This window comes from Pelophylax lessonae, assembly GCF_965119305.1.
Source record: "Pelophylax lessonae genome assembly, chromosome: 8".
Lineage (NCBI taxonomy): Eukaryota > Metazoa > Chordata > Amphibia > Anura > Ranidae > Pelophylax > Pelophylax lessonae.
Genome location: NC_138775.1, coordinates 2,113,719 through 2,136,792, shown reverse-complemented (window position 1 = coordinate 2,136,792; position 23,074 = coordinate 2,113,719). Strand labels below are relative to the sequence as shown.

Below are 23,074 nucleotides of genomic sequence, written 5' to 3'. Positions count from 1 at the left end.
ATGTTCAGACTGGAGGAAGCCATATTCTGATGGAAGCCCAAAAAGCATTGTGGGGTTGCGGTTCCATTATAGTCAGGTGGATGTCGGTGGGGGGGGGGGGGGTGAGGAGTGTTGGGTGGATGTTGGGGGGGGGGAGTGTTGGGTGGATGTTGGGGGGGGAGTATTGGGTGGATGTTTGTGGGAGGAGTTTTGGGTGGATGTTGGGGAAAGTGTTGGATAGATGTGTGGGGGAGGGGGGAGTGTTGGGTGGAAATGTCGGTATAGTGTTGGGTGAATGTAGGGGGGAGTGTTGGGTAGATGTTGGGGGGAGGGAAGATTGTCGGGTAGATGTTGGGTGGATGTTGGGGGGAGGGGGGTGTGTTGGGTGGATGTTGGGAGGAGTTGGGTGGATGTTGGCAGGGAGTGTTGGGTAGATGTTGAGGGGAGTGTTGGCTGGATGTTGGGGGGGGGAGTGTTGGGTAGATATTGGGGGGGAGTGTTGGGTGGATGTTGGGGGGAGTGTTGGGTGGATGTTGGGAGGGAGTGTTGGGTGGATGTTGGGAGGGAGTGTTGGGTAGATGTTGGGGAGAGTGTTGGGTAGATGTTGGGGAGAGTGTTGGGTGGATGTTGGGAGGGAGTGTTGGGTGGATAATGGGGGGAGTGTTGGATAGATGTTAGGTGGATGTTGGGGGGAGTGTTGGGTGGAGTGTTGTGTAGATGCTGGGTGTATGTTGGGGAGAGTGTTGGGTGGATGTTGGGAGGGAGGGTTGGGTGGATGTTGGGAGGGAGGGTTGGGTAGGTGTTGGGTGGATGTTGGGGGGAGGGTTGGGAGTATGTTGGGGGGAGTGTTGGATAGATGTTGGGTGGATATTGGGGGGAGTGATGGGTGGTTGTTTGGGGAGTGTTGTGTAGATGTTGGGTGGATGTTGGTTGGAGGGGGAAGTGTTGGGTAGATGTTGGGAAAGAGTGTTGGGTGGATGTTGGCGGGAGTGTTTGGTAAATGTTGGGAGGGAGTGTTGGGTAGATGTTGGGGAGAGTGTTGGGTAGATGTTGGGGGGAGTGTTGGGTAGATGTTGGGGAGAGTGTTGGGTGGATGTTGGGGGGAGTGTTGGGTGGATGTTGGGGGGGAGTGTTGGGTGGATGTTGGAGGTATTGTTGGGTAGATGGTGGAGGGAGTGTTGGGTAGATGGTGGAGGGAGTGTTGGGGGATGTTGGAGGGAGTGTTGGGTAGATGTTGGGGGGAGTGTTGGGTAGATGTTGGGGGGAGTGTTGGGTAGATGTTGGGGAGAGTGTTGGGTGGATGTTGGGGGGAGTGTTGGGTGGATGTTGGGGGGAGTGTTGGGTGGATGTTGGAGGTATTGTTGGGTAGATGGTGGAGGGAGTGTTGGGTAGATGGTGGAGGGAGTGTTGGGGGATGTTGGAGGGAGTGTTGGGTAGATGTTGGGGGGAGTGTTGGGTGGATGTTGGAGGGAGTGTTGAGTAGATGGTGGAGGGAGTGTCTGGTGGATGTTGGAGGGAGTGTTGGGTGGATGTTGGAGGGAGTGTTGGGTGGATGTTGGAGGGAGTGTTGGGTGGATGTTGGAGGGAGTGTTGGGTGGATGTTGGGTAGATGATGGGGGGAGTGTTGGGTAGATGTTGGGGAGAGTGTTGGGTGGATGTTGGAGGGAGTGTTGGGTGGATGTTGGGAGGGACTGTTGGGGGAGGGTTGGGTGTATGTTGGGGGGAGGGTTGGGTGGATGTTGGGGGGGGAGTATTGGGTGGATGTTGGGGGGAGTGTTGGGGGGAGTGTTGGGTAGATGTTGGGTGGATGTTGGGGGAGTGTTGGGTAGATGTTGGGGGGGAGTGTTGGTAGGATGTTGGGAGGGAGTGTTGGGTGGATGTTGGGGGAAGTGTTGGGTGGATGTTGGGAGGGAGTGTTGGGTGGATATTCAGGGGAGTGTTGGGTGTATTTTGGGGGGAGTGTTGTTTGGTTGTCAGGTGGAGTGTTGGATAGATGTTGGGTGTATGTTGGGGGGAGTGTTGGATAGATGTTGGGGGGAGTGTTGGATAGATGTTGGGTGGTTGTTGGGGGGAGTGTTGGATGGATGTTGGGGGGAGGGGGGAGTGTTTGGTAAATGTTGGGTGGATGTTGGGGGGAGTGCTAGGGGGGGGAGTGCTAGGTGGATGTTGGGGGGAGTGCTAGGTGGATGTTGGTGGTAGTGTTGGGTGTATGTTGGGGGGAGTGTTGGGTGGATGTTGGGGGGGAGTGTTGGGTGGATGTTGGGAGGGAGTGTTGGGTGGATGTTGGGAGGGAGTGTTGGGTGGATGTTGGGGGAGTGTTGGGTGGATGTTTGGAGGGAGTGTTGGATGGATGTTGGGGGGAGTGTTGGGTGGATGTTGGGAGGAAGTGTTGGGTAGATGTGGGAGGGAGTGTTGGGTGGATGTTGGGGGGAGTGCTGGGTGAATTTTGGGGGGAGTGCTGGGTGAAGTGTTGGGTAAATGTTGGGTGGATGTTGGGTGGGAGTGTCGGGTGGATGTTGGGGGGAGTGTTGGGTAGATGGTGGAGGGAGTGTTGGGTGGATGTTGGGGGGAGTGTTGGGTGGATGTTGAGGGGAGTGTTGGGTAGATGTTGGGGGGAGTGTTGGGTGGATGTTGGAGGGAGTGTTGGATGGATGTTGGAGGGAGTGTTGGATGGATGTTGGAGGGAGTGTTGGGTAGATGGTGGAGGGAGTGTTGGGTGGATGTTGGAGGGAGTGTTGGGTGGATGTTGGGAGGGAGTGTTGGGGGGATGTTGGGGGGAGTGTTGGGGGGATGTTGGGGGGAGTGTTGGGTGGATGTTGGAGGGAGTGTTGGATGGATGTTGGAGGGAGTGTTGGATGGATGTTGGAGGGAGTGTCGGATGGATGTTGGAGGGAGTATTGGGTAGATGTTGGGGGGGAGTGTTGGTAGGATGTTGGGAGGGAGTGTTGGGGGAAGTGTTGGGTGGATGTTGGGAGGGAGTGTTGGGTGGATATTCAGGGGAGTGTTGGGTGTATTTTGGGGGGAGTGTTGTTTGGTTGTCGGGTGGAGTGTTGGATAGATGTTGGGTGTATGTTGGGGGGAGTGTTGGATAGATGTTGGGGGGAGTGTTGGATAGATGTTGGGTGGTTGTTGGGGGGAGTGTTGGATGGATGTTGGGGGGAGGGGGGAGTGTTTGGTAAATGTTGGGTGGATGTTGGGGGGAGTGCTAGGGGGGGAGTGCTAGGTGGATGTTGGGGGGAGTGCTAGGTGGATGTTGGTGGTAGTGTTGGGTGTATGTTGGGGGGAGTGTTGGGTGGATGTTGGGGGGGAGTGTTGGGTGGATGTTGGGAGGGAGTGTTGGGTGGATGTTGGGAGGGAGTGTTGGGTGGATGTTTGGAGGGAGTGTTGGATGGATGTTGGGGGGAGTGTTGGGTGGATGTTGGGAGGAAGTGTTGGTGGATGTTGGAGGGAGTGTTGGGTGCATGTTGGAGGGAATGTTGGGTAGATGTGGGAGGGAGTGTTGGGTGGATGTTGGGGGGAGTGCTGGGTGAATTTTGGGGGGAGTGCTGGGTGAAGTGTTGGGTAAATGTTGGGTGGATGTTGGGGGGAGTGTTGGGTAGATGGTGGAGGGAGTGTTGGGTGGATGTTGGGGGGAGTGTTGGGTGGATGTTGGAGGGAGTGTTGGGTAGATGTTGGGTAGATGTTGGAGGGAGTGTTGGATAGAGGTTGTTGGAGGGAGTGTTGGGTAGATGTTGGGGGGAGTGTTGGGTGGATGTTGGAGGAAGTGTTGGGTAGATGGTGGAGGAAGTGTTGGGTGGATGTTGGAGGGAGTGTTTGGTGGATGTTGGAGGGAGTTTTGGGTATATGGTGAAGGGAGTGTTGGGTGGATGTTGGGTAGATGTTGGGGGGAGTGTTGGGGAGATGTTGGGGAGAGTGTTGGGTAGATGTTAGGTGGATGTTGGGGGGAGTGTTGGGTGGATGTTGGGGGGAGTGTTGGGGGGAGTGTTGGGTGGATGTTGGGGGGAGTGTTGGGTGGATGTTGGGGGGAGTGTTGGGTGGATGTTGGGGAGAGTGTTGGGTAGATGTTGGGGAGAGTGTTGGGTAGATGTTGGGTGAATGTTGGGGAGAGTGTTGGGTAGATGTTAGGTGGATGTTGGGGGGAGTGTTGGGTGGATGTTGGGGGGAGTGTTGGATAGAGGTTGTTGGAGGGAGTGTTGGGTGGATGTTGGAGGAAGTTTTGGGTAGATGGTGGAGGAATTTTGGGTGGATGATGGAGGGAGTGTTGGGTGGATGTTGGAGGGAGTGTTGGGTAGATGGTGGAGGGAGTGTTTTTGGTAGATGTTGGGTGTATGTTGGAGGGAGTGTTGGATAGAGGTTGTTGGAGGGAGTGTTGGGTAGATGTTGGAGGGAGTGTTTGGTGGATGTTGGAGGAAGTTTTGGGTAGATGGTGGAGGAATTTTGGGTGGATGATGGAGGGAGTGTTGGGTGGATGTTGGAGGGAGTGTTGGGTGGATGATGGAGGGAGTGTTGGGTGGATGTTGGAGGGAGTGTTGGGTAGATGGTGGAGGGAGTGTTTTTGGTAGATGTTGGGTGTATGTTGGAGGGAGTGTTGGGTGGATGTTGGGTAGATGTTGGAGGGAGTGTTGGATAGAGGTTGTTGGAGGGAGTGTTGGGTGGATGTTGGAGGGAGTGTTTGGTGGATGTTGGAGGGAGTTTTGGGTATATGGTGAAGGGAGTGTTGGGTGGATGTTGGGTGGATGTTGGGGGGAGTGTTGGGTGGATGTTGGGGGGAGTGTTGGGTGGATGTTGGGGGGAGTTTTGGGTATATGGTGAAGGGAGTGTTGGGTGGATGTTGGGTGGATGTTGGGGGGAGTGTTGGGTGGATGTTGGGGGGAGTGTTGGGTGGATGTTGGGGGGAGTGTTGGGTGGATGTTGGGGGGAATGGTTTGGGTGGATGTTGGTGGGAGTGTTGGGTGGATGTTGGGGGGAGTGTTGGGTGGATGGTGGAGGGAGTGTTGGGGGGGGGGTGTTGGGTGGATGGGAGGATATGATGGAGGAGGGGGGGAAATGATGGGGAGGGGGGTAATCTCGGGTGATACAATGTATCAGTGGATAGAATACTTCCTATGACAGGGCAGGGAGGGAGAGTAGCGGAGAATAGGGATGATGGGGGATGGGTGTAGTATAGGGATGATGGGGGAGGGGTGTAGTATAGGGATGATGGGGGATGGGTGTAGTATAGGGATGATGGGGGAGGGGTGTAGTATAGGGATGATGGGTGTAGTATAGGGATGATGGGGGAGGGGTGTAGTATAGGGATGATGGGTGTAGTATAGGGATGATGGGGGATGGGTGTAGTATAGGGATGATGGGTGTAGTATAGGGATGATGGGTGTAGTATAGGGATGATGGGGGAGGGGTGTAGTATAGGGATGATGGGGGAGGGGTGTAGTATAGGGATGATGGGAGATGGGTGTAGTATAGGGATGATGGGTGTAGTATAGGGATGATGGGTGTAGTATAGGGATGATGGGGGAGGGGTGTAGTATAGGGATGATGGGGGAGGGGTGTAGTATAGGGATGATGGGGGATGGGTGTAGTATAGGGATGATGGGGGAGGGGTGTAGTATAGGGATGATGGGTGTAGTATAGGGATGATGGGGGAGGGGTGTAGTATAGGGATGATGGGTGTAGTATAGGGATGATGGGGGATGGGTGTAGTATAGGGATGATGGGTGTAGTATAGGGATGATGGGTGTAGTATAGGGATGATGGGGGAGGGGTGTAGTATAGGGATGATGGGGGAGGGGTGTAGTATAGGGATGATGGGAGATGGGTGTAGTATAGGGATGATGGGTGTAGTATAGGGATGATGGGTGTAGTATAGGGATGATGGGGGAGGGGTGTAGTATAGGGATGATGGGGGAGGGGTGTAGTATAGGGATGATGGGGGATGGGTGTAGTATAGGGATGATGCGGGATGGGTGTAGTATAGGGATGATGGGGGAGGGGTGTAGTATAGGGATGATGGGGGAGGGGTGTAGTATAGGGATGATGGGGGATGGGTGTAGTATAGGGATGATGCGGGATGGGTGTAGTATAGGGATGATGGGGGAGGGGTGTAGTATAGGGATGATGGGTGTAGTATAGGGATGATGGGGATGGGTGTAGTATAGGGATGATGGAGGAGGGGTGTAGTATAGGGATGATGGGGGATGGTGTAGTATAGGGATGATGGGTGCAGTATAGGGATGATGGGGGATGGGTGTAGTATAGGGATGATGGGGGATGGTGTAGTATAGGGATGATGGGGGAGGGGTGTAGTATAGGGATGATGGGGGAGGGGTGTAGTATAGGGATGATGGGGGAGGGGTGTAGTATAGGGATGATGGGGGAGGGGTGTTTGCAGTGGCAGAGCTCGGCGGACTCCATTTCCCATCATCCTCTGGGCGGGGTCGGTCGGTAGGTGGCGCTGGGCGGTTCCGGTTCCGGTGGAGATCTCGGTGGTCCCGGTGGTAGGATGATGTCGCTCCTCTCCCGGTTATTGGATTGGTTCCGGTCGTTGTTCTGGAAGGAGGAGATGGAACTCACCCTGGTGGGGCTCCAACACTCCGGGAAGACGACATTCGTCAATGTCATCGCGGTGAGAGACTACGACTCCCATCATAGGAGGAGGGGGGGACTACATCTCCCATCATAGGAGGAGGGGGGGACTACATCTCCCATCATTGGAGGAGGGGGGGGGCTACATCTCCCATCATTGGAGGAGGGGGGACTACATCTCCCATCATTGGAGGAGGGGGGACTACATCTCCCATCATAGGAGGATGGGGGGGGGGGGACTACATCTCCCATCATAGGAGGAGGGGGAGGACTACATCTCCCATCATAGGAGGAGGGGGGGGGACTACATCTCCCATCATTGGAGGAGGGGGGGGACTACATCTCCCATCATTGGAGGAGGGGGGACTACATCTCCCATCATAGGAGGATGGGGGGGGGGACTACATCTCCCATCATAGGAGGAGGGGGGGACTACATCTCCCATCATAGGAGGAGGGGGAGGACTACATCTCCCATCATTGGAGGAGGGGGGGGGCTACATCTCCCATCATTGGAGGAGGGGGGGGGCTACATCTCCCATCATTGGAGGAGGGGGGACTACATCTCCCATCATTGGAGGAGGGGGGACTACATCTCCCATCATAGGAGGATGGGGGGGGGGGACTACATCTCCCATCATAGGAGGAGGGGGGGGGACTACATCTCCCATCATAGGAGGAGGGGGGGGGGACTACATCTCCCATCATTGGAGGAGGGGGGGGACTACATCTCCCATCATTGGAGGAGGGGGGACTACATCTCCCATCATAGGAGGATGGGGGGGGGGACTACATCTCCCATCATAGGAGGAGGGGGGGGACTACATCTCCCATCATAGGAGGAGGGGGGGACTACATCTCCCATCATTAGAGGAGGGGGGGACTACATCTCCCATCATAGGAGGAGGGGGGGACTACATCTCCCATCATTGGAGGAGGGGGGGGGGACTACATCTCCCATCATTGGAGGGAGGGGGGGGGACTACATCTCCCATCATTGGAGGAGGGGGGGACTACATCTCCCATCATTGGAGGAGGGGGGGCACATCTCCCATCATAGGAGGAGGAGGGGGACCACATCTCCTATCATAGAAATAGGGGGAGGACTACATCTCCCATCATGGGAGGGGGGACCACAACTGCCATTTTAGGAGGAGAGGGAAGTATAACTACCATCATTGGAGGAGGAGGGGACCACGACTCCCATCATAGGAGGAGGGGACCACGACTCCCATCATAGGAGGAGGAGGAGGGGACCACGACTCCCATCATAGGAGGAGGAGGAGGGGACCACGACTCCCATCATAGGAGGAGGAGGAGGGGACCACGACTCCCATCATAGGAGGAGGAGGAGGGGACCACGACTCCCATCATAGGAGGAGGAGGAGACCACGACTCCCATCATAGGCGGAGGAGGAGAAGGAGACCACGACTCCCATCATAGGAGGAGGAGGAGACCATGACTCCCATCATAGGAGGAGGAGGAGGAGGGGACCACGACTCCCATCATAGGAGGAGGAGGAGGGGACCACGACTCCCATCATAGGAGGAGGGGACCACGACTCCCATCATAGGAGGAGGGGACCACGACTCCCATCATAGGCGGAGGAGGAGGGGACCACGACTCCAATCATAGGCGGAGGAGGAGGGGGCCACGACTCCCATCATAGGAGGAGGAGGAGACCACGACTCCCATCATAGGCGGAGGAGGAGGAGGAGACCACGACTCCCATCATAGGCGGAGGAGGAGGAGGAGGGGACCACGACTCCCATCATAGGAGGAGGGGACCACGACTCCCATCATAGGAGGAGGGGACCACGACTCCCATCATAGGAGGAGGGGACCACGACTCCCATCATAGGAGGAGGGGACCACGACTCCCATCATAGGAGGAGGAGGAGACCACGACTCCCATCATAGGCGGAGGAGGAGGAGGAGACCACGACTCCCATCATAGGCGGAGGAGGAGGGGACCACGACTCCCATCATAGGAGGAGGGGACCACGACTCCCATCATAGGAGGAGGGGACCACGACTCCCATCATAGGAGGAGGGGACCACGACTCCCATCATAGGAGGAGGGGACCACGACTCCCATCATAGGCGGAGGGGACCACGACTCCCATTATAGGCGGAGGAGGAGGGGACCACGACTCCCATCATAGGAGGAGGAGGAGGGGACCACGACTCCCATCATAGGAGGAGGAGGAAGAGGGGACCACGACTCCCATCATGGGAGGAACTAGGGGGGAACACGAATCCCATCCTAAGAGGAGGAGGGGGGGAAGCACAACTGTCAAAAAAGGAGGGGGGGACCACGACTCCCATTGTGGGAGGAGGGGGGGGGAAGGGACCACTATTCCCATTGCGGGAGGAGGAGGGGGGGGACCACGACTTTTGCTCCCTGCATTTGGGGAAGCCCCTTATGCTCTGGTAAGGGGTGTGGCTCTCGGTGTTGTGGAGGTGTCACTCTGAGTCATCCCCCCCACAGTGTGATTGGCTGTCTCACCCCTCCAGCAGTCTCAGAGAACGTGATTCCACCTTCCAGCAGCCATACAGAAGTGAAGGATCGGGTGTGGGCGGAGTTGGTCTTTTAGTGGGAAGAACTGTAAGTCCCAGCATGCCCGGTGTGCAGTGGGGGTTCTCCAGTCATTGGATGGAGTTCCAGGAATTCAGTTCCCACTGGAGGAATCGTCTGGTGACTCCGCCCACAATATCGACTTTTCCACCTTCCCGGAATAGGCGGAGTCTGGCATCTCTCCGATAAGAACATCGTCTGCTCCGCCCAGAACTGACAGACCCCCCCCCCATCTCCAGACCGGAGGACTACAAGTCTCAGCAAGTGATGGAAATCCGCTCAGATCCCGCTGAGGCTTGTAGTCCTATGGCTGCTTAAAGGGGAAGGAGCCTCTTCTACTGGGGCTCATTTACCCCCTAATCCCCGCGTCCCGTCTGTGCGTTTATAATTCCTCCTTCACATTACAGACGCCCCAAAAACCAGCGACGTTTTTACCGCTTTCGTCCCGCCAGCCGGTGCCTCGTATCTCAGAATTCTAGGGCAGGGCGCCGCCTCCATTGACTTCATTTACCGCACTTGTGTGCCGAACGCATCAAAACCACTAAAAAGCGGAGGCGGAGTTCGGTCGCTTTTTATTAATGCAACAAAACGCATGTGATGTGCGTCTTCTACGCTAGAGCCAAGTTATACTGCGTTTCAGCGTGTCGCATGGGAGGAGCCCAACGCATTCCGGGCGGGATTTTATTTCTTTATTTTTTTTAGGTATTTATTTTATTTTTAATTAAACTGCAGGGCCTTTATGTGTTTGCAGCGCATCTGTCATGCGTTTACAGATGCATTGACTGTGACAACGCCGCCGCATGTCTGCTGAACGGCAGCGCAGTTCTGTGCGTGTTGGGAAAGCTCGGGAGCCCAGTGACCCCCCCCCGATCCCACCCTCAACCCCGCTCCAATCCCCCCTCCTAATTCCCCCTGATCCCGCCCTGATTCCGCCTGATCCTGTCCCCTATTCCCTCTGATCCCCCCCCCCCCCCCGATTCCTCCCCTGATTCCCCCTGATCCTGTCCCCTATTCCCTCTGATCCCCCCCCCCCCCGATTCCTCCCCTGATTCCCCCTGATCCTGTCCCCTATTCCCTCTGATCCCCCCCCCCCCCCCGATTCCTCCCCTGATTCCCCCTGATCCTGTCCCCTATTCCCTCTGATTCCCCCCCCCCCCCCCCCCGATTCCTCCCCTGATTCCCCCTGATCCTGTCCCCTATTCCCTCTGATCCCCCCCCCCCCCGATTCCTCCCCTGATTCCCCCTGATCCTGTCCCCTATTCTCTCTGACCCCCCCCCTCCTGATCTTGCCATGTTCTCTTTCTTATTATTTTCTATTTTTGAAAAAAAGATACAAAAGTCTCTCTACTCAACCAATAAAAGCCGGACACAAAGTATCTTTATTCTCTATTTCAGCTCCCAGACTTTTCTGGCACTTTTTCCTTACAAGATTAAATCGTTATTTTTTGCTACAAAATTAATTACAACCCCCAAACATTATTTATATATTTTTATCAGAGAATAAATTGGAGATCGTTGCAATATTTTGTCACACCGTATTTGCGCAGAAGTTTTTCAAATTCAATTTTTTTGGAAAAAAATAAACTTTAATGAATTAAAAAAACAAAAACCAATATGTAACCCAATTTTTTGGTTACCTCGAGTGAATAGATATTTAACATGTCACACAATCGTTCAATAGTGACAAACTTAAAATCTCCATAGGCGACGCTTTTAAAATGTTTAACGGTTCCCAGTTTAGAGTCACAGAGGAGGTCGGGAGATGGAATTATTCCTCTTCCTCTGACAATCGCAGGGATACCTCACATGTGTGGTGCGAACACATTTACATATGTGGGCGGTTCTGCGCCAAGCACGGAGGGGGCGGGGCACTTTACATTTTTCTTTTAATTTATATTTTTAGTTTTAAAATTTTTTTCTTTTTCATTTTTTTTTTGTTTTTTTTTAATTCTAAGAAATGAAATGTAAAAATCCGGTGTGATAGAAATAAGGATGAGGGGTCCTCTTTATGGAGAGATCGGGGGTCAAAAACACCCCAAATCTCTCCTTTCCTTTAGGTCCCGGTTCACAGTGGTACAGTGCGGGAAACCCTGCGATTCAGTGCCGGTTCCTGCATCGCACGCTGAGATCTGCGAGCCGCTGCGGGTGTCAGTGTGGTTTGCAGATGGCGGTAAGAATAGGAAATGGCGCAGGATTGGGCCGTTCACTCCCATCCATGGAGAAGAATCGCAGGGAGCGAGCTGACCCCGCCCCCCATGTGTCTCCCATGTTGATTGTATGTTCTTTGTGTTTCCCTCCAGTCAGGACAGTTCAGTGAGGATATGATCCCAACTGTCGGCTTCAACATGCGCAAAGTGACGAAAGGAAACGTGACCATAAAGGTGAGGAGGGGGAGGGGGGTATTGTATACACTGGACCTGTCCGTCCCGTCACATGTCTCTATCATAATTCCCCGACACGTCACCATCCACACCAATAGGATCACTTCTCAGACAAGCTCCGCCTCTTATTAACAATCCATCACTGACTCCGCCTAGGCTGAGATGATGTCATCATCAGTGATCAGACTGTACATTGCAACTTTGTAGAAGGGGGAGGAGTCATTTCCTCAGTCTCCCCTCCCCCAGTGATCAGATTATACATTGTAACTTTGTAGAAGGAGGAGGAAAGAGGCAGGGGCTGATCTGTGTCAGACATTTGTGAACACACTGCTGGCATGCTCCTCCTCTTTTCTCTTGTTAGAGGTAATAAATTGCCATGGATGAAGCGGTGAAATGATTGTATTTGGGGGTCTCGGGGGGGGGGGGGGGGGTGGGAGGGGGGGTTGGATTTGTTGACTGTTTTGTTCTTTTTGTTTGGCAGATCTGGGATATCGGGGGACAGCCGCGGTTCCGCAGTATGTGGGAGCGATATTGTCGGGGGGTCAATGCCATCGTGTAAGTTTCTCTCAGCGCCTCCAAATAAACACGGAAAGCAAATCTCCATCCGGAAACATTTTATGATTTGTATTGGGGGTGGGGGGAGGGACTTCCCATTGGGACAGGAAGTGATGGAAAATCTCTCCAATGGGGACACGGACAGGAACATGTTTTGTATCAGAGTGGGGGAGGGTTAGAATTTTTGGGATTTGTTACACAATTGGTATTAAAGATACATTGTTTACATAATAAACCCAAGGATAGAAGAAGGGGCGGGGCCATCCAATCATAGTCATCCTCTGAGCATCAATTCTGTCCATAAATCTTCTACAACATACCCACAATATATGAAGAATATTCTGTACCCAGGAGGAGGTGTATCGATGATAATAAGTGCTTTTGTCCAATGGAAGGTCAGCGTGTTTCGCAGATGGCAGCTTCTTCAGGACTGTTGAACAATAAGGGTACAATAAGCAGAGGTTGTGGTGGAGTTTCTCCAGTTCCCAATGCAGTACATTGTGGGGGTGGACATGGGGGGTCCAAACAAACCAGTCCAAGTCAGAAAAGCAGAGGCAGCCTGATAGCCCCCCCCCCCCCAGCTAACTGAAGAATCTCAGAATAGAGGTGAAGTTCCATGCACTGTAGGTTGGTATAACCATTCCCAGGAGGGGGGGAGGGGGGGATTTTCATTAACACATTGCCAAGGAAAGATCTTTATATGAGTAGAATATTCATTAGGCTGCGGTTTGCGGAGGGGGATATCCGGTTCCTATTGGTAGAAGTAGTCCCTCTGTTGTATACACCAATGAGTGCACCACACCGTCAGGGATGAGATGGGACAATATGGAGGCGGTCCCAGAGGTGGTCGGCCTTTAATGGAGGGATAAGGGAAGACCCCTTCAGTAGCCACCAATATAAGGAAAAAACAACCTTGGTTGTGGATTCTTAATCTCCTAGAGCCGCGGTCACACATCATGGCGGCAGCTCTAGAAGATTAGGAATCCACAACCAAGGTTGATTTTTCCAAATATCGGAATGTGGATCCTGCCAGAGGTCTCTGCTAGAGGTGGTTTCCTGTTAGAGGGTGACAACACTAGCCGTGTCCATGAGGTGAGGAGTACAGCACAGCCTTCTGACGCTGGGTGGGGGGGGGGGGGGGTGGAGTGGAGGAGGCTGACGCTGGCACTGGTGTGGGGGGTGGAGGAGGCTGACACCAGTGAGGGGGGGTGGAGGAGTCTGAGGGCGGTGAGGGGGGTGGAGGAGTCTAAAGGCGGTGAGGGGGGGTGGAGGAGTCTGAGGAGGGTGAGGGGGGTGGAGGAGTCTGAGGCGGGTGAGGGGGGTGGAGGAGTCTGAGGCGGGTGAGGGGGGTGGAGGAGTCTGAGGCCAGTGAGGGGGGTGGAGGAGTCTGAGGCCGGTGAGGGGGGTGGAGGAGTCTGAGGCCAGTGAGTGGGGTGGAGGAGTCTGAGGCCGGTGAGGGGGGTGGAGGAGTCTGAGGCCAGTGAGTGGGGTGGAGGAGTCTGAGGGCGGTGAGGGGGGTGGAGGAGTCTGAGGCGGGTGAGGGGGGTGGAGGAGTCTGAGGGGGGTGGAGGAGTCTGAGGCCAGTGAGGGGGATGGAGGAGTCTGAGGCCGGTGAGGGGGGTGGAGGAGTCTGAGGGGGGTGGAGGAGTCTGAGGCCAGTGAGGGGGGTGGAGGAGTCTGAGGCCGGTGAGGGGGGTGGAGGAGTCTGAGGCCGGTGAGGGGGGGTGGAGGAGTCTGAGGCCGGTGAGGGGGGTGGAGGAGTCTGAGGGGGGTGGAGGAGTCTGAGGCCGGTGAGGGGGGTGGAGGAGTCTGAGGGGGGTGGAGGAGTCTGAGTCCGGTGAGGGGGGGTGGAGGAGTCTGAGGCCGGTGAGGGGGGTGGAGGAGATGGAGGGCGGTGAGGGGGGTGGAGGAGTCTGAGGGCGGTGAGGGGGGTGGAGGAGTATTTAGTATTTAGGAGTATTACTGAGCCACAGCAGAGGAAAAAAATGCAGTCTCCTCCCCCTTCCAGACTGGGCTGGGCTATGCTGTGTGGGAGGGCTGTGTAAATCTCAGGACTCGATGGACAGATCCCCTCTGGGAGGTAAACCCCTCCCCCCCCCCTGTATATTAGTTGTGTATTGAGCGGTTTCCCGGGAGGACCGGATGTGACGCGGTTGTTCTTTGATTGGACAGGTATATGGTGGATGCGGCAGATCGGGAGAAGGTTGAAGCGTCTCGGAACGAACTTCACAATCTACTGGATAAGCCGCAGCTGCAGGGGATACCGGTATGTCACCAACTGAGCCAATCAGAGATCACACATTCAAATTGAATTGACCTATAAATTGCAACAACCACCATTTTATTCTCTGGGGCCTCTGCTTTCCGAAAACGAATCACATTTGGGGATGTAAAAATTGCCATGCAGGGGAAGTGGTTAAACATTGGCAGGGTGAAGGTGACCCTCTGAGAACATTGATTGGAAGAGGATTGGGGGAGGGGTGGCCGAGGATTGGGGGAGGGGTGGCCATCTGAGAACATTGATTGGAAGATGAGGATTGGGGGATGGGTGACCCTCTGATGATTGGAAGATGGGGATTGGGGGGGGATGGGTGACCCTCTGATGATTGGTGTATCTGTAATCGGTATCTTCTCTCCTCCTCAGGTCCTGGTTCTCGGGAATAAGAGGGATCTCTCCAGCGCCTTGGATGAGAAGCAGCTGATTGAGAAAATGTATTTATCCACCAATCGGTGACCCCTGATATTAACACTTTACTGACTGCTTTACTGCATTGCTGTACTGCTGAGCTCAGACCTCGGCCGTGGTGTCGGAGCTGTGGGAGTCCAAGGGGTGACACCGACCTTCTCATACATAATGTTTCTGGCGTTGATACTCCTTCCCTGCCCACCAGGGGGCATCAATGTACAACAAGCCAGGGGCACCCAATATTCTATTGATGGGGTCCAGTGAGGTCTGACTTGCTTCAGTCGGGCTGCTCACAAATACCGCTGCAATCGTCAGCAAAAATGGGGTTAAAAGAGGCAGTGAAGAGGCGTCACATGACTTCCTCGCTGCCTGTCAGTAGCCTCTGAAGTGTGATCTGGAAGTGGATCTGACTTCAGAGACACATGTCCAAATCTACTCTAAAAAAGTTCGTATTAACCACTTCTGGACCAGAAGGTTTTACCCCCTTAATGGCCAGGCCATTTTTTTCGTGATTCGGCACTGCATTACTTTAACTGACAATTGCGAGGTCGTGCGACGCTGTACCCAAATAAAAATTTATGTCCTTTTTTTCCCACAAACAGAGATTTCTCTTTCGTTCATTGACGGACACAGCTCCTGATCTTCTAAACCATTGGGTTATACTGCCCCCTACAGGAGTGGGACACTAGGCAGAAAGGCTACGCCCATGGGCGGTCCCAGGAGGTAAACTCCCTCTCTCTGCTATAGGTTTTTTTTCTGCCTAGTCGGGAGTAAGGATCTCGTTCCTTGCTGGGATCTCCGGTCCTGGCAATTTTTTCTGGGCTGGATAATCTAGATCCAGTGGTCACCCCAGTCTGGCCAGCGAGAGCGCGCAGACCTCGGCTCTGCTCTAGGTCCGCCACGACGTAGCCCTACTGTACGGGGGCTGGCCTGTGAGTTAAACGCCTCGCGAGGTCTCATACAACCGGGTCTCGGCCCGAGTCGCAGCGTTCCTCCTGGCCAACAGCCCCCCATTTCGATGGCGAGGAGGTTCTGTCTGGAGCGGTGCCCACCTGGTTCCTGGTATGGTGAGTAGCTGTCCACCCTCTCCCCCTGGAGGGTTTTGGGGTGGACGTGGGCCCCTCCTTGTGACAGTCGGACCCCCGGATACCCTTCCTTCCCATCAGTCCCCCCCCCCCCTGTCATCTGTCCACCCCCCCCCCCCCCCTGCACATATGTTGGGGCTGTTTGGATGATCTAATCCACCTCCTGGGATGGGGGCAGGGCACTATGCTGGCAATGGAGAGGGGGCCGCAGGGGACCGAACGATCGACTGTGTGTAGGGGTTGTACCTGGTGGGGGCTCCTGTCAGGCCCCCCCAGGGTCTGTCCTTGGGGCCTGGGTTACCTCCTGGTTCCCCGTAAGCCTTGTGGTTGCGCACGGAGCCGCCATTTTGTTGTAGCCTGTGTTATTCTATACATGGCGTCCATGTTTGTGTAGTCCAGGTGCCATTTTTTGCGGTGCTTTGCCATAGAATATAGTGGCGGCCATGACGGTGGAGCCCTGTGGGCAGCGATTTTGGTGGTGGCAGGTGTGAGCCCCTCCTCATCCCCTGGTGCTGACTCCTGGATCCTTTCACTTCCTGATTGCCACACGTGCAGTGCAGATTATCCTGGTGGCTGCAGGTGCCTATGTCAGGGGGTGGAGAGTCTGGTGGGGTTCTCTGCCTCTCTGCTGAGGATCGCTTGGTGCTTGTGCCTGGTGACCGGGTGGTGCTGCCAGCGTGGTGGGAGTTGTCCCTACACTTTTTGTGGGGTCCTCCTGGTGACTCGAAGTCTTTGGAGCACATTTCCTCACCTGAACCCCTCTGAGGCTGCGGGGCCCTCCGGGTCCCAACCATTCATCGATTCACTGACGGCGGTCCTGGAGTTCTTTGTGTCCCAGGTGGAGGTGGCTTTCGGATGACGGGCTAGCAAAAAGCGCCCCCGCCTTCCCATGCCTCATCTGTCTCAGATCCTGAATCTGATTTGACTGCCGTGGACGTGGATCACCCAGCTGGGACTGCGACCACACGCCCGGAATCCTCAGGATGATTCCTCCACTTGGCACTTGGAATCGCTTTACTAGGCGTTACTCCAATGAGGACTCCAAGAAGAGGACCGTTCCACCAGTGGTGGACCTTCTGGTTTCCAGGTTGAAAAGGCTACCATGATTCCGATGGAAGAGTCCCCGGCCTTTATGGATCCGGCTGACATGAAGGCGGAGGCTGTGGCCCGCACTATGTACACTCTTGCTGGTTTGGTAATGAGGCTGGTAATCACCATTGCCCTTGTGTCGAAAACTCTGACCGAATGGGCTAGGCTCCTATGCTGTGACCCGGAGGGGGACCAGCTTCCCTCTGCCTTTGCTGAGCTGGCGGACCAGCTGGTTCAGGGGCTGCAGTTTATCTGTGATGCCTTTTTGGATGCGGTTCCCCTAGTGGCTCGGCTCTCTGTTCCAGCAGTGGTCCTTTGGCGTATTTTTGGCTCAAATGTTGGTCTGCGGATCAGACTTCTAAAAAGGCCTCGACTGATCTTCTCTTCAAAGGAGATCGTCTGCTTGGAGCTACCCTGGATGACATTAAAGGTCTCACATGGGGGGAAGAGCACCTTTCTTCTGCAGGCTACTAAGGGCAAGGACCCTCGTCTGAGACGTGGGCCTTCCTTCTCGGCTCATAAGAAGTTTTTTCGTCCCTCAGGTTCGACTGACAAGGGCTCAAAGCCTTTCAGGGCCTCTGGAGGATCTAAACGAGCCTGGTCTGGCAAGCCGAGAGCGGACTTCTCCAGACCCGCGGACAAGGCTCCTTCAGCAGGTGCGCCCTCACCAGTATCAGGGGTGGGGGGACATCTTTGTTGGTTTCTGGATCCGTGGACTTCCCTGGGGTAAGACAAGTGGGTCCACAAAGTCATATGGTCTGGCTACAAGATCAAGTTACATAGTTACATAGTAGGTGAGGTTGAATAAAGACAATAGTCCATCCAGTTCCCCCTGTGTAGGAGTGTGTGGCTGTAATCATCTCTCATACCCCTGAATGTTCTGATCCTTGAGATGTAAGTCTAAGAGTCTTTTGAAAGCCACCATACTTCCCGCAGAAACCACCTCTTGTGGTAGAGAATTCCACAATCTTGTAGCCCTAACCGTAAAGAACCCCCCACGTTGCCTGAGGTTAAAACGCTTCTCCTCTAATCGCATTGTATGCCCTCGAGTCCTCATGCAATCCCTTCGACTGAATAGCTTTTTTTCTAAGCTGAGATCCCCATTGAGATATTTATAAATTGCTATCATGTCCCCGCTCAGGCGTCTCTTCTCCAGGGAGAATAAATCAAGCGATTGCAGATGCTCTGGTCTCCTGGCAAGGCTCTTTCCTTCCAACTGTCCCCGGACCGCTTACAGGGCCTGTTTACTTCAAGGGGTGATTGTCCCGGTTCCGACTTCGGGACATTTTCAGGGGTTTTACTCAAACCTGTTCACAGTTCCCAGGAAGGAAGGAAAGGTGTGTCCAATCCTGGACCTCTAGGCACTAACCTGCTTTGTGCGGGTGCAGAAGTTTAGAAAGGAGTCCATTCGAATGGTGGTGGCATCCCTGCATCAGGGGCTTTCCCCGCCTCTATCGACATTAAGGATGCTTACCTTCACATTCATATGTGCCGGTCACCAGCGTTTTCTCTGCTTTGCACGGGAGAGGAGCATTATTGGTTTGTGGCGTTACCGTTTGGTCTCGCCTCTGCTCCTCGGGTCTTCACGAAAGTGTTAGCCCCAGTGCTGGCTTTGTTACGCCAACAGGGGATCGCGGTACTGGGCTACATGGATGATCTCTTGTGAGCGGAGTCTCCTACTGCTCTGGTGGAAAACCTGGAGATCACAATACGATCTCTGCGGAGTGTGGCTGGATTCTGAATTTTCAGAAGTCTGCTCTGGTTCCGTCCACAAAGCTGGGCTATCTGGGCCTGACTCTGGACTCGGCCTTAGCCAGAGTGCTCCTTCCTCTGGACAAACTCCAGAAATTGCAGGCTACAATTCATCTCCTGCTGTCCAGCAGATGGTCATCCCTCCGGACTTGCATGTGGGTGCTGGGCCTGATGGTGTCTACCTTCGAGGTGATTCCGTTAGCACAGTTCCATACGAGGACCCTACAAAGGGAGATTCTAAACCAAATTGGACAAGACTCTGCAGTCTCTGGACAATCAGATCCGGCTGAGTTGGGGAACGAAGGAATCCCTGATATGGTGGCTTCATTCTCCTGCACTTTGACTAGGCAAATCCTTCCTCCCCTTGTATTGGACAGTGGTCTCCACGGATGCCAGCCTGTCCGGCTGGGGAGGTGTCCTAGGCAAGAATTCTTCTCGGGATCTGGGCATTGGAAGAGTCCAGACTACCGATCGATATCTTGCGCATTCAATCGGACAATGTAATGGCTTATGTCAATTTCCAAGGGGGCACAGAAGTGTCCTGGTGGCTCTGGAGGTAGCCGGCATTCCAAGGTGGGCAGAATGATTCTTTCCAGCCCCCTCCGCCGTACACATTCCTGGGGTGGAAAACTGGCAGGAGGATTTCCTCAGTCTGCAGGCATTGAACCAAGGGGAGTTGTCCCTTCATCCGGAGATCCAGAGGTGTTTCATCAGTTTGGGCTTGATTGTCCTATGTTCAGAATTAGGTTAACATCCGGTTCCGGGTGTTGACATGCAAGTGGATTGCATCCTATTACGGATTGTTACTATCATGATCCGCCTGTTCCGGTCGTTGACACGAAAGTGTCTTACTTCCTGGTTCTGGGTCATGAATAGCGTGCCCCGCCCCTCCGCTTTACCAGCGTATAAAAGGAGAATGACCGCCGCAGGCCACACCCCCTGACGACGTCAGTTCCTGATGAAACGCGTAGGAGGAGCCTGCGGCACCTCACGCTGTGACCTACGAGGGGATGCGGCGGCCATTTTCTCAGCAGGATACCGAGTTTTGGGACACTCCGTGATACACGCCTATTACTCCAGCATACTTGTGAGTTGCCACTCTTTTGTTTTACATCAATAAAGTCTTTAGACAATATTACGCTATGGAAGCTGTTCCCCTTCTTTTCCATACATACTTGTCTTGAGAGGAGCGGGCACGATCAGTGCGGAAGCCGGTGCAGGACCTGGTTGTGGGATCATTGTGTTGTGGTAAGAGGCCAATCTTATTCCTTGGTGGTGGAATCTCTGCACTGGGTTATTGGAGTTTGGAGTGTCTGTACCCCTTTGGGATCACACATAATATTTCTGAAGGATTACTAACCTCTCAGTTGTGATATGTGTGGACTTTATAAGGATTAATGGACTGTGCGGTTCATCCTATTATCACGTTTTAAGCGCTACACCAACTATTGCTATAGTTTCATCAGTTGTGACCTCCAGCAGTCTCATTTATCCATGGCCGCAGTCTCTGACCGTCTCCTCTAATATGGGGAAAGTCTCTGACAGTCTGCTGTTATATACTGAATATTCTGTGTGGCCATTTGGCGCTGTCAGGGGCCACAACTGAAGCCTCGCATTCCCCATAAGATGACGATAAAAAGTCAGTCAGTGATAAAAGAGAAGTCTTCACTGCCCCCCCCCCCCCCCCCCCCGACCCTGGGACTCAGGAAGGGCTCATCAGGGATAAATCTGAAAGGAGATTTCTGTGTTCATTCATCCATTCCCAGGTGTAGACTTTACAGACGATCATATTTATCAATGCTTTATGTCCTTTGTTGGGGATGCGTCTTTATTTTGGAAGGCTTCACAGTGTGCGGCCCATGTGCCGCTGTGTCACCTGCCAAGGCCGCGTGCGCTGAGTCTAAATTATAGAAAGTACGATCGTCATTGTGAAAACAATCGTGTTTGCTGCGTTTTCATTGAAGTTCTTGTGGCTGTGGAGATCATTTTATTGATTTTTATGCTTTCCCCCCACAGGCACCTGTCCTCCATCCAGGACCGAGAAATCTGCTGTTATTCCATTTCCTGCAAAGAGAAGGATAACATAGGTGAGCGCTGGGGGGGGGGGGGGGGGTGTTATGTCCTATTTTGTATCACATGGTGGGGGCAGAAAACCTCCTGAATTTGGTGTTACGAAGGTTCTTTCTGGAATGGATGTTAGTGTAAGCAGACTGTGATTGTCTATTGATGATGATCAGATCACATTTTATCACCAATTTGTGCAGAAATCCATCATTCCAAAGGGTTCACATACTGTTTCTTGCAGATAAATATATATGTGTGTGTTTGTGTGTGTGTGTGTGTGTGTATATATATATATATATTATGTAGAATTTTTTTTTGTTTTTAAGCAGAGACCCTAGAGAAAATAATAGCAGTCACTTAATTTTTTTTTTTTATGTCACACGGTATTTGGAGGGAAGTCTCAGCTGCCCGGGGCTTAAAGTCTGTGAGCCAATGAGAGAGCGAGAGAGAGAGGGTGGGGCCAAACTGCGGCTCTGTGTCTGAAAGGACACACAGAGGTGCAGCTCAGCTCGGGTGCCCCCATGGCAAGCTGCAGGGGCACGCAACGGGAGGGAGGGGCCAGGAGCAGGGAAGAGGGACCCCAGAAGAGGAGGAGGAGGATGCCCCCTCCCGTTGTTTATAATAGCAATCCAGTGGCTAGTTAGCCGCTTCAATTGCTTTCACAAGAGAGCCGGCCGCCGGCTCTAAAGATGGTGATGCATGCAACTGTAAATCTTCCCAGTATAACCATCAAAAATCCAGCGATGTTCCAGTGTGTTGCTGGTTAAGTGGTTGGGGTGGAAGGGGCGGGGATTTTGTCACTTTCGTTTTGGTTTGTTTATCAAGAGGCATTTAGGGGTGAAGGAGAGATCTGGAGTCTAATAGACCCCAAATCTCTCCATAAAGAGGACCTGGCACTGTCCATGCTACTACAAGGGATATTGTCTCAGTGTTCTACAGATACTAACATGTTTCGAGGGTGCCCCCCTCTTCATCAGAGGGCTGTGGGGAAGGCGGGGATTTTGTCACTCTTGGTTTTGGTTTGCTTGTTTATCAAGATGCATTTAGGGGTGAAGGAGGGATCTGGAGTCTAATAGACCCCAAATCTCTCAATAAAGAGGACCTGTCAGAGCCTATGCTATCACAAAGGTTAGAGTTCTGTAGATGCTAACGTGTTTCTAGGGTGCCCCCCCTCTTCATAAGAGGGCTCTGGGGAACACTTTAGCTTTTCTTTCCTTCAGTCATTATGCCGGCACTTCTTCTTTTTTTTTCTTTTTCTTCTTCAGCCATGTTATCTAAATCCCATAATCCTCTCTTCTCAGATATCACCCTACAGTGGCTGATCCAGCATTCCAAGTCACGCCGCAGCTAAAGGTCTTTCTGATTAAAAACTGCTGCTCTGTATAATGGAACGTGCCCTCCCCGCCCCCAAGGACGTGCCCTCCCCGCCCACAAGGACTTGTCCTTCCCGCCCCCGAGGACGTGCCCTCCATCTCTCCGTTCTGCACCCTGGGAATCGCTCTTCAGAGGAATGGGAGAAGGAGCTCCCACTACCCATTCTCCACTCAGGGGGCGCCCATCCCCCACCCCGTACCTGCTCTGCCGCGGCTTTGGCTGCCCAATAGCATCCAAGGTACTCTGACATGTGACTATCGCTCACTGGTGTCCGTGTTCTGCCGATCCGATGCCGTGGACTGCTCTCCTCCTCTTATCTTGCTTCATTTTCTTGCTGCTCTGCGTAGGTTGAAGGGCCGCTAAACAACGACCAGAGACTGAATGATATAAAAGAGCTGAACCCGTACGGACCTGAGCTTCACCCGGTATCCACCTCCTGTACAGCAGAGCTCAGACTGGGAGAGGGTGAAGGGCACAAGGAGACAGTTGTGCTCCAGTGCAAGGAGCATGCTGAGAGGAGGGGAGAGCGGAGTGACAGAGATATCATCTCATCGGTCTTCTGCTTCTCCTTCCACTCTCAATGTCAGCGATTTCCCTTTCTGCACAGATGAAAATGTTACAAATCGCTCTTTTATATAACTCTTGTGTCATTGGTGTACTGGCCCTTTAACATGTATTCAAAGCAAGGAGAGGATGGGACCCCCTGTCAGGTTTTTATCGCCATCTGTGTCTCCGCCCCCCTATAGTCCGGGTGACACGAAGTGAAAGTCATGGGGGAAATGTGAACTTCTGAGTTGTCACCAGAACAGGAAACAGATGGAAATCTTCCAATGGGGACTTTTTTTCCTAAGTGTGGATTTCCTCCCACTTCCTGTGGTGTCACAGATGGCAAAAACACCAAACTAATAACTTGATGGGGGTATTAAATCTGAACTCCGGGATCATAAAT

At 53.5% G+C, this 23,074-nt stretch overlaps 1 protein-coding gene across 1 annotated transcript; it reads left to right on the top strand.

Annotated features, from left to right (window-relative positions):
- Window positions 1–6,420: 6,420 nt before the first annotated feature.
- ARL8B (ARF like GTPase 8B) lies at window positions 6,421–22,516 on the top strand. Its single transcript, XM_082266640.1, has 7 exons — window positions 6,421–6,601; window positions 11,440–11,520; window positions 12,002–12,075; window positions 14,248–14,341; window positions 14,720–14,787; window positions 20,704–20,774; window positions 22,053–22,516. Exons 1-7 carry the CDS (start codon window positions 6,479–6,481, stop codon window positions 22,100–22,102), a joined length of 561 nt encoding a protein of 186 aa, XP_082122766.1. The 5' UTR covers window positions 6,421–6,478; the 3' UTR covers window positions 22,103–22,516.
- Window positions 22,517–23,074: the final 558 nt, after the last annotated feature.

Bases quoted from the DNA above. Each gene is read 5' to 3' on its own strand.
- ARL8B (XM_082266640.1), top strand. From the start codon at position 6,479: ATGATGTCGCTCCTCTCCCGGTTATTGGATTGGTTCCGGTCGTTGTTC. The intron at 6,602-11,439 runs GTGAGAGACTAC...GTTTCCCTCCAG, and splicing joins CATTCGTCAATGTCATCGCG to TCAGGACAGTTCAGTGAGGA. The intron at 14,788-20,703 runs GTATTTATCCAC...TTCCCCCCACAG, and splicing joins AAGCAGCTGATTGAGAAAAT to GCACCTGTCCTCCATCCAGG.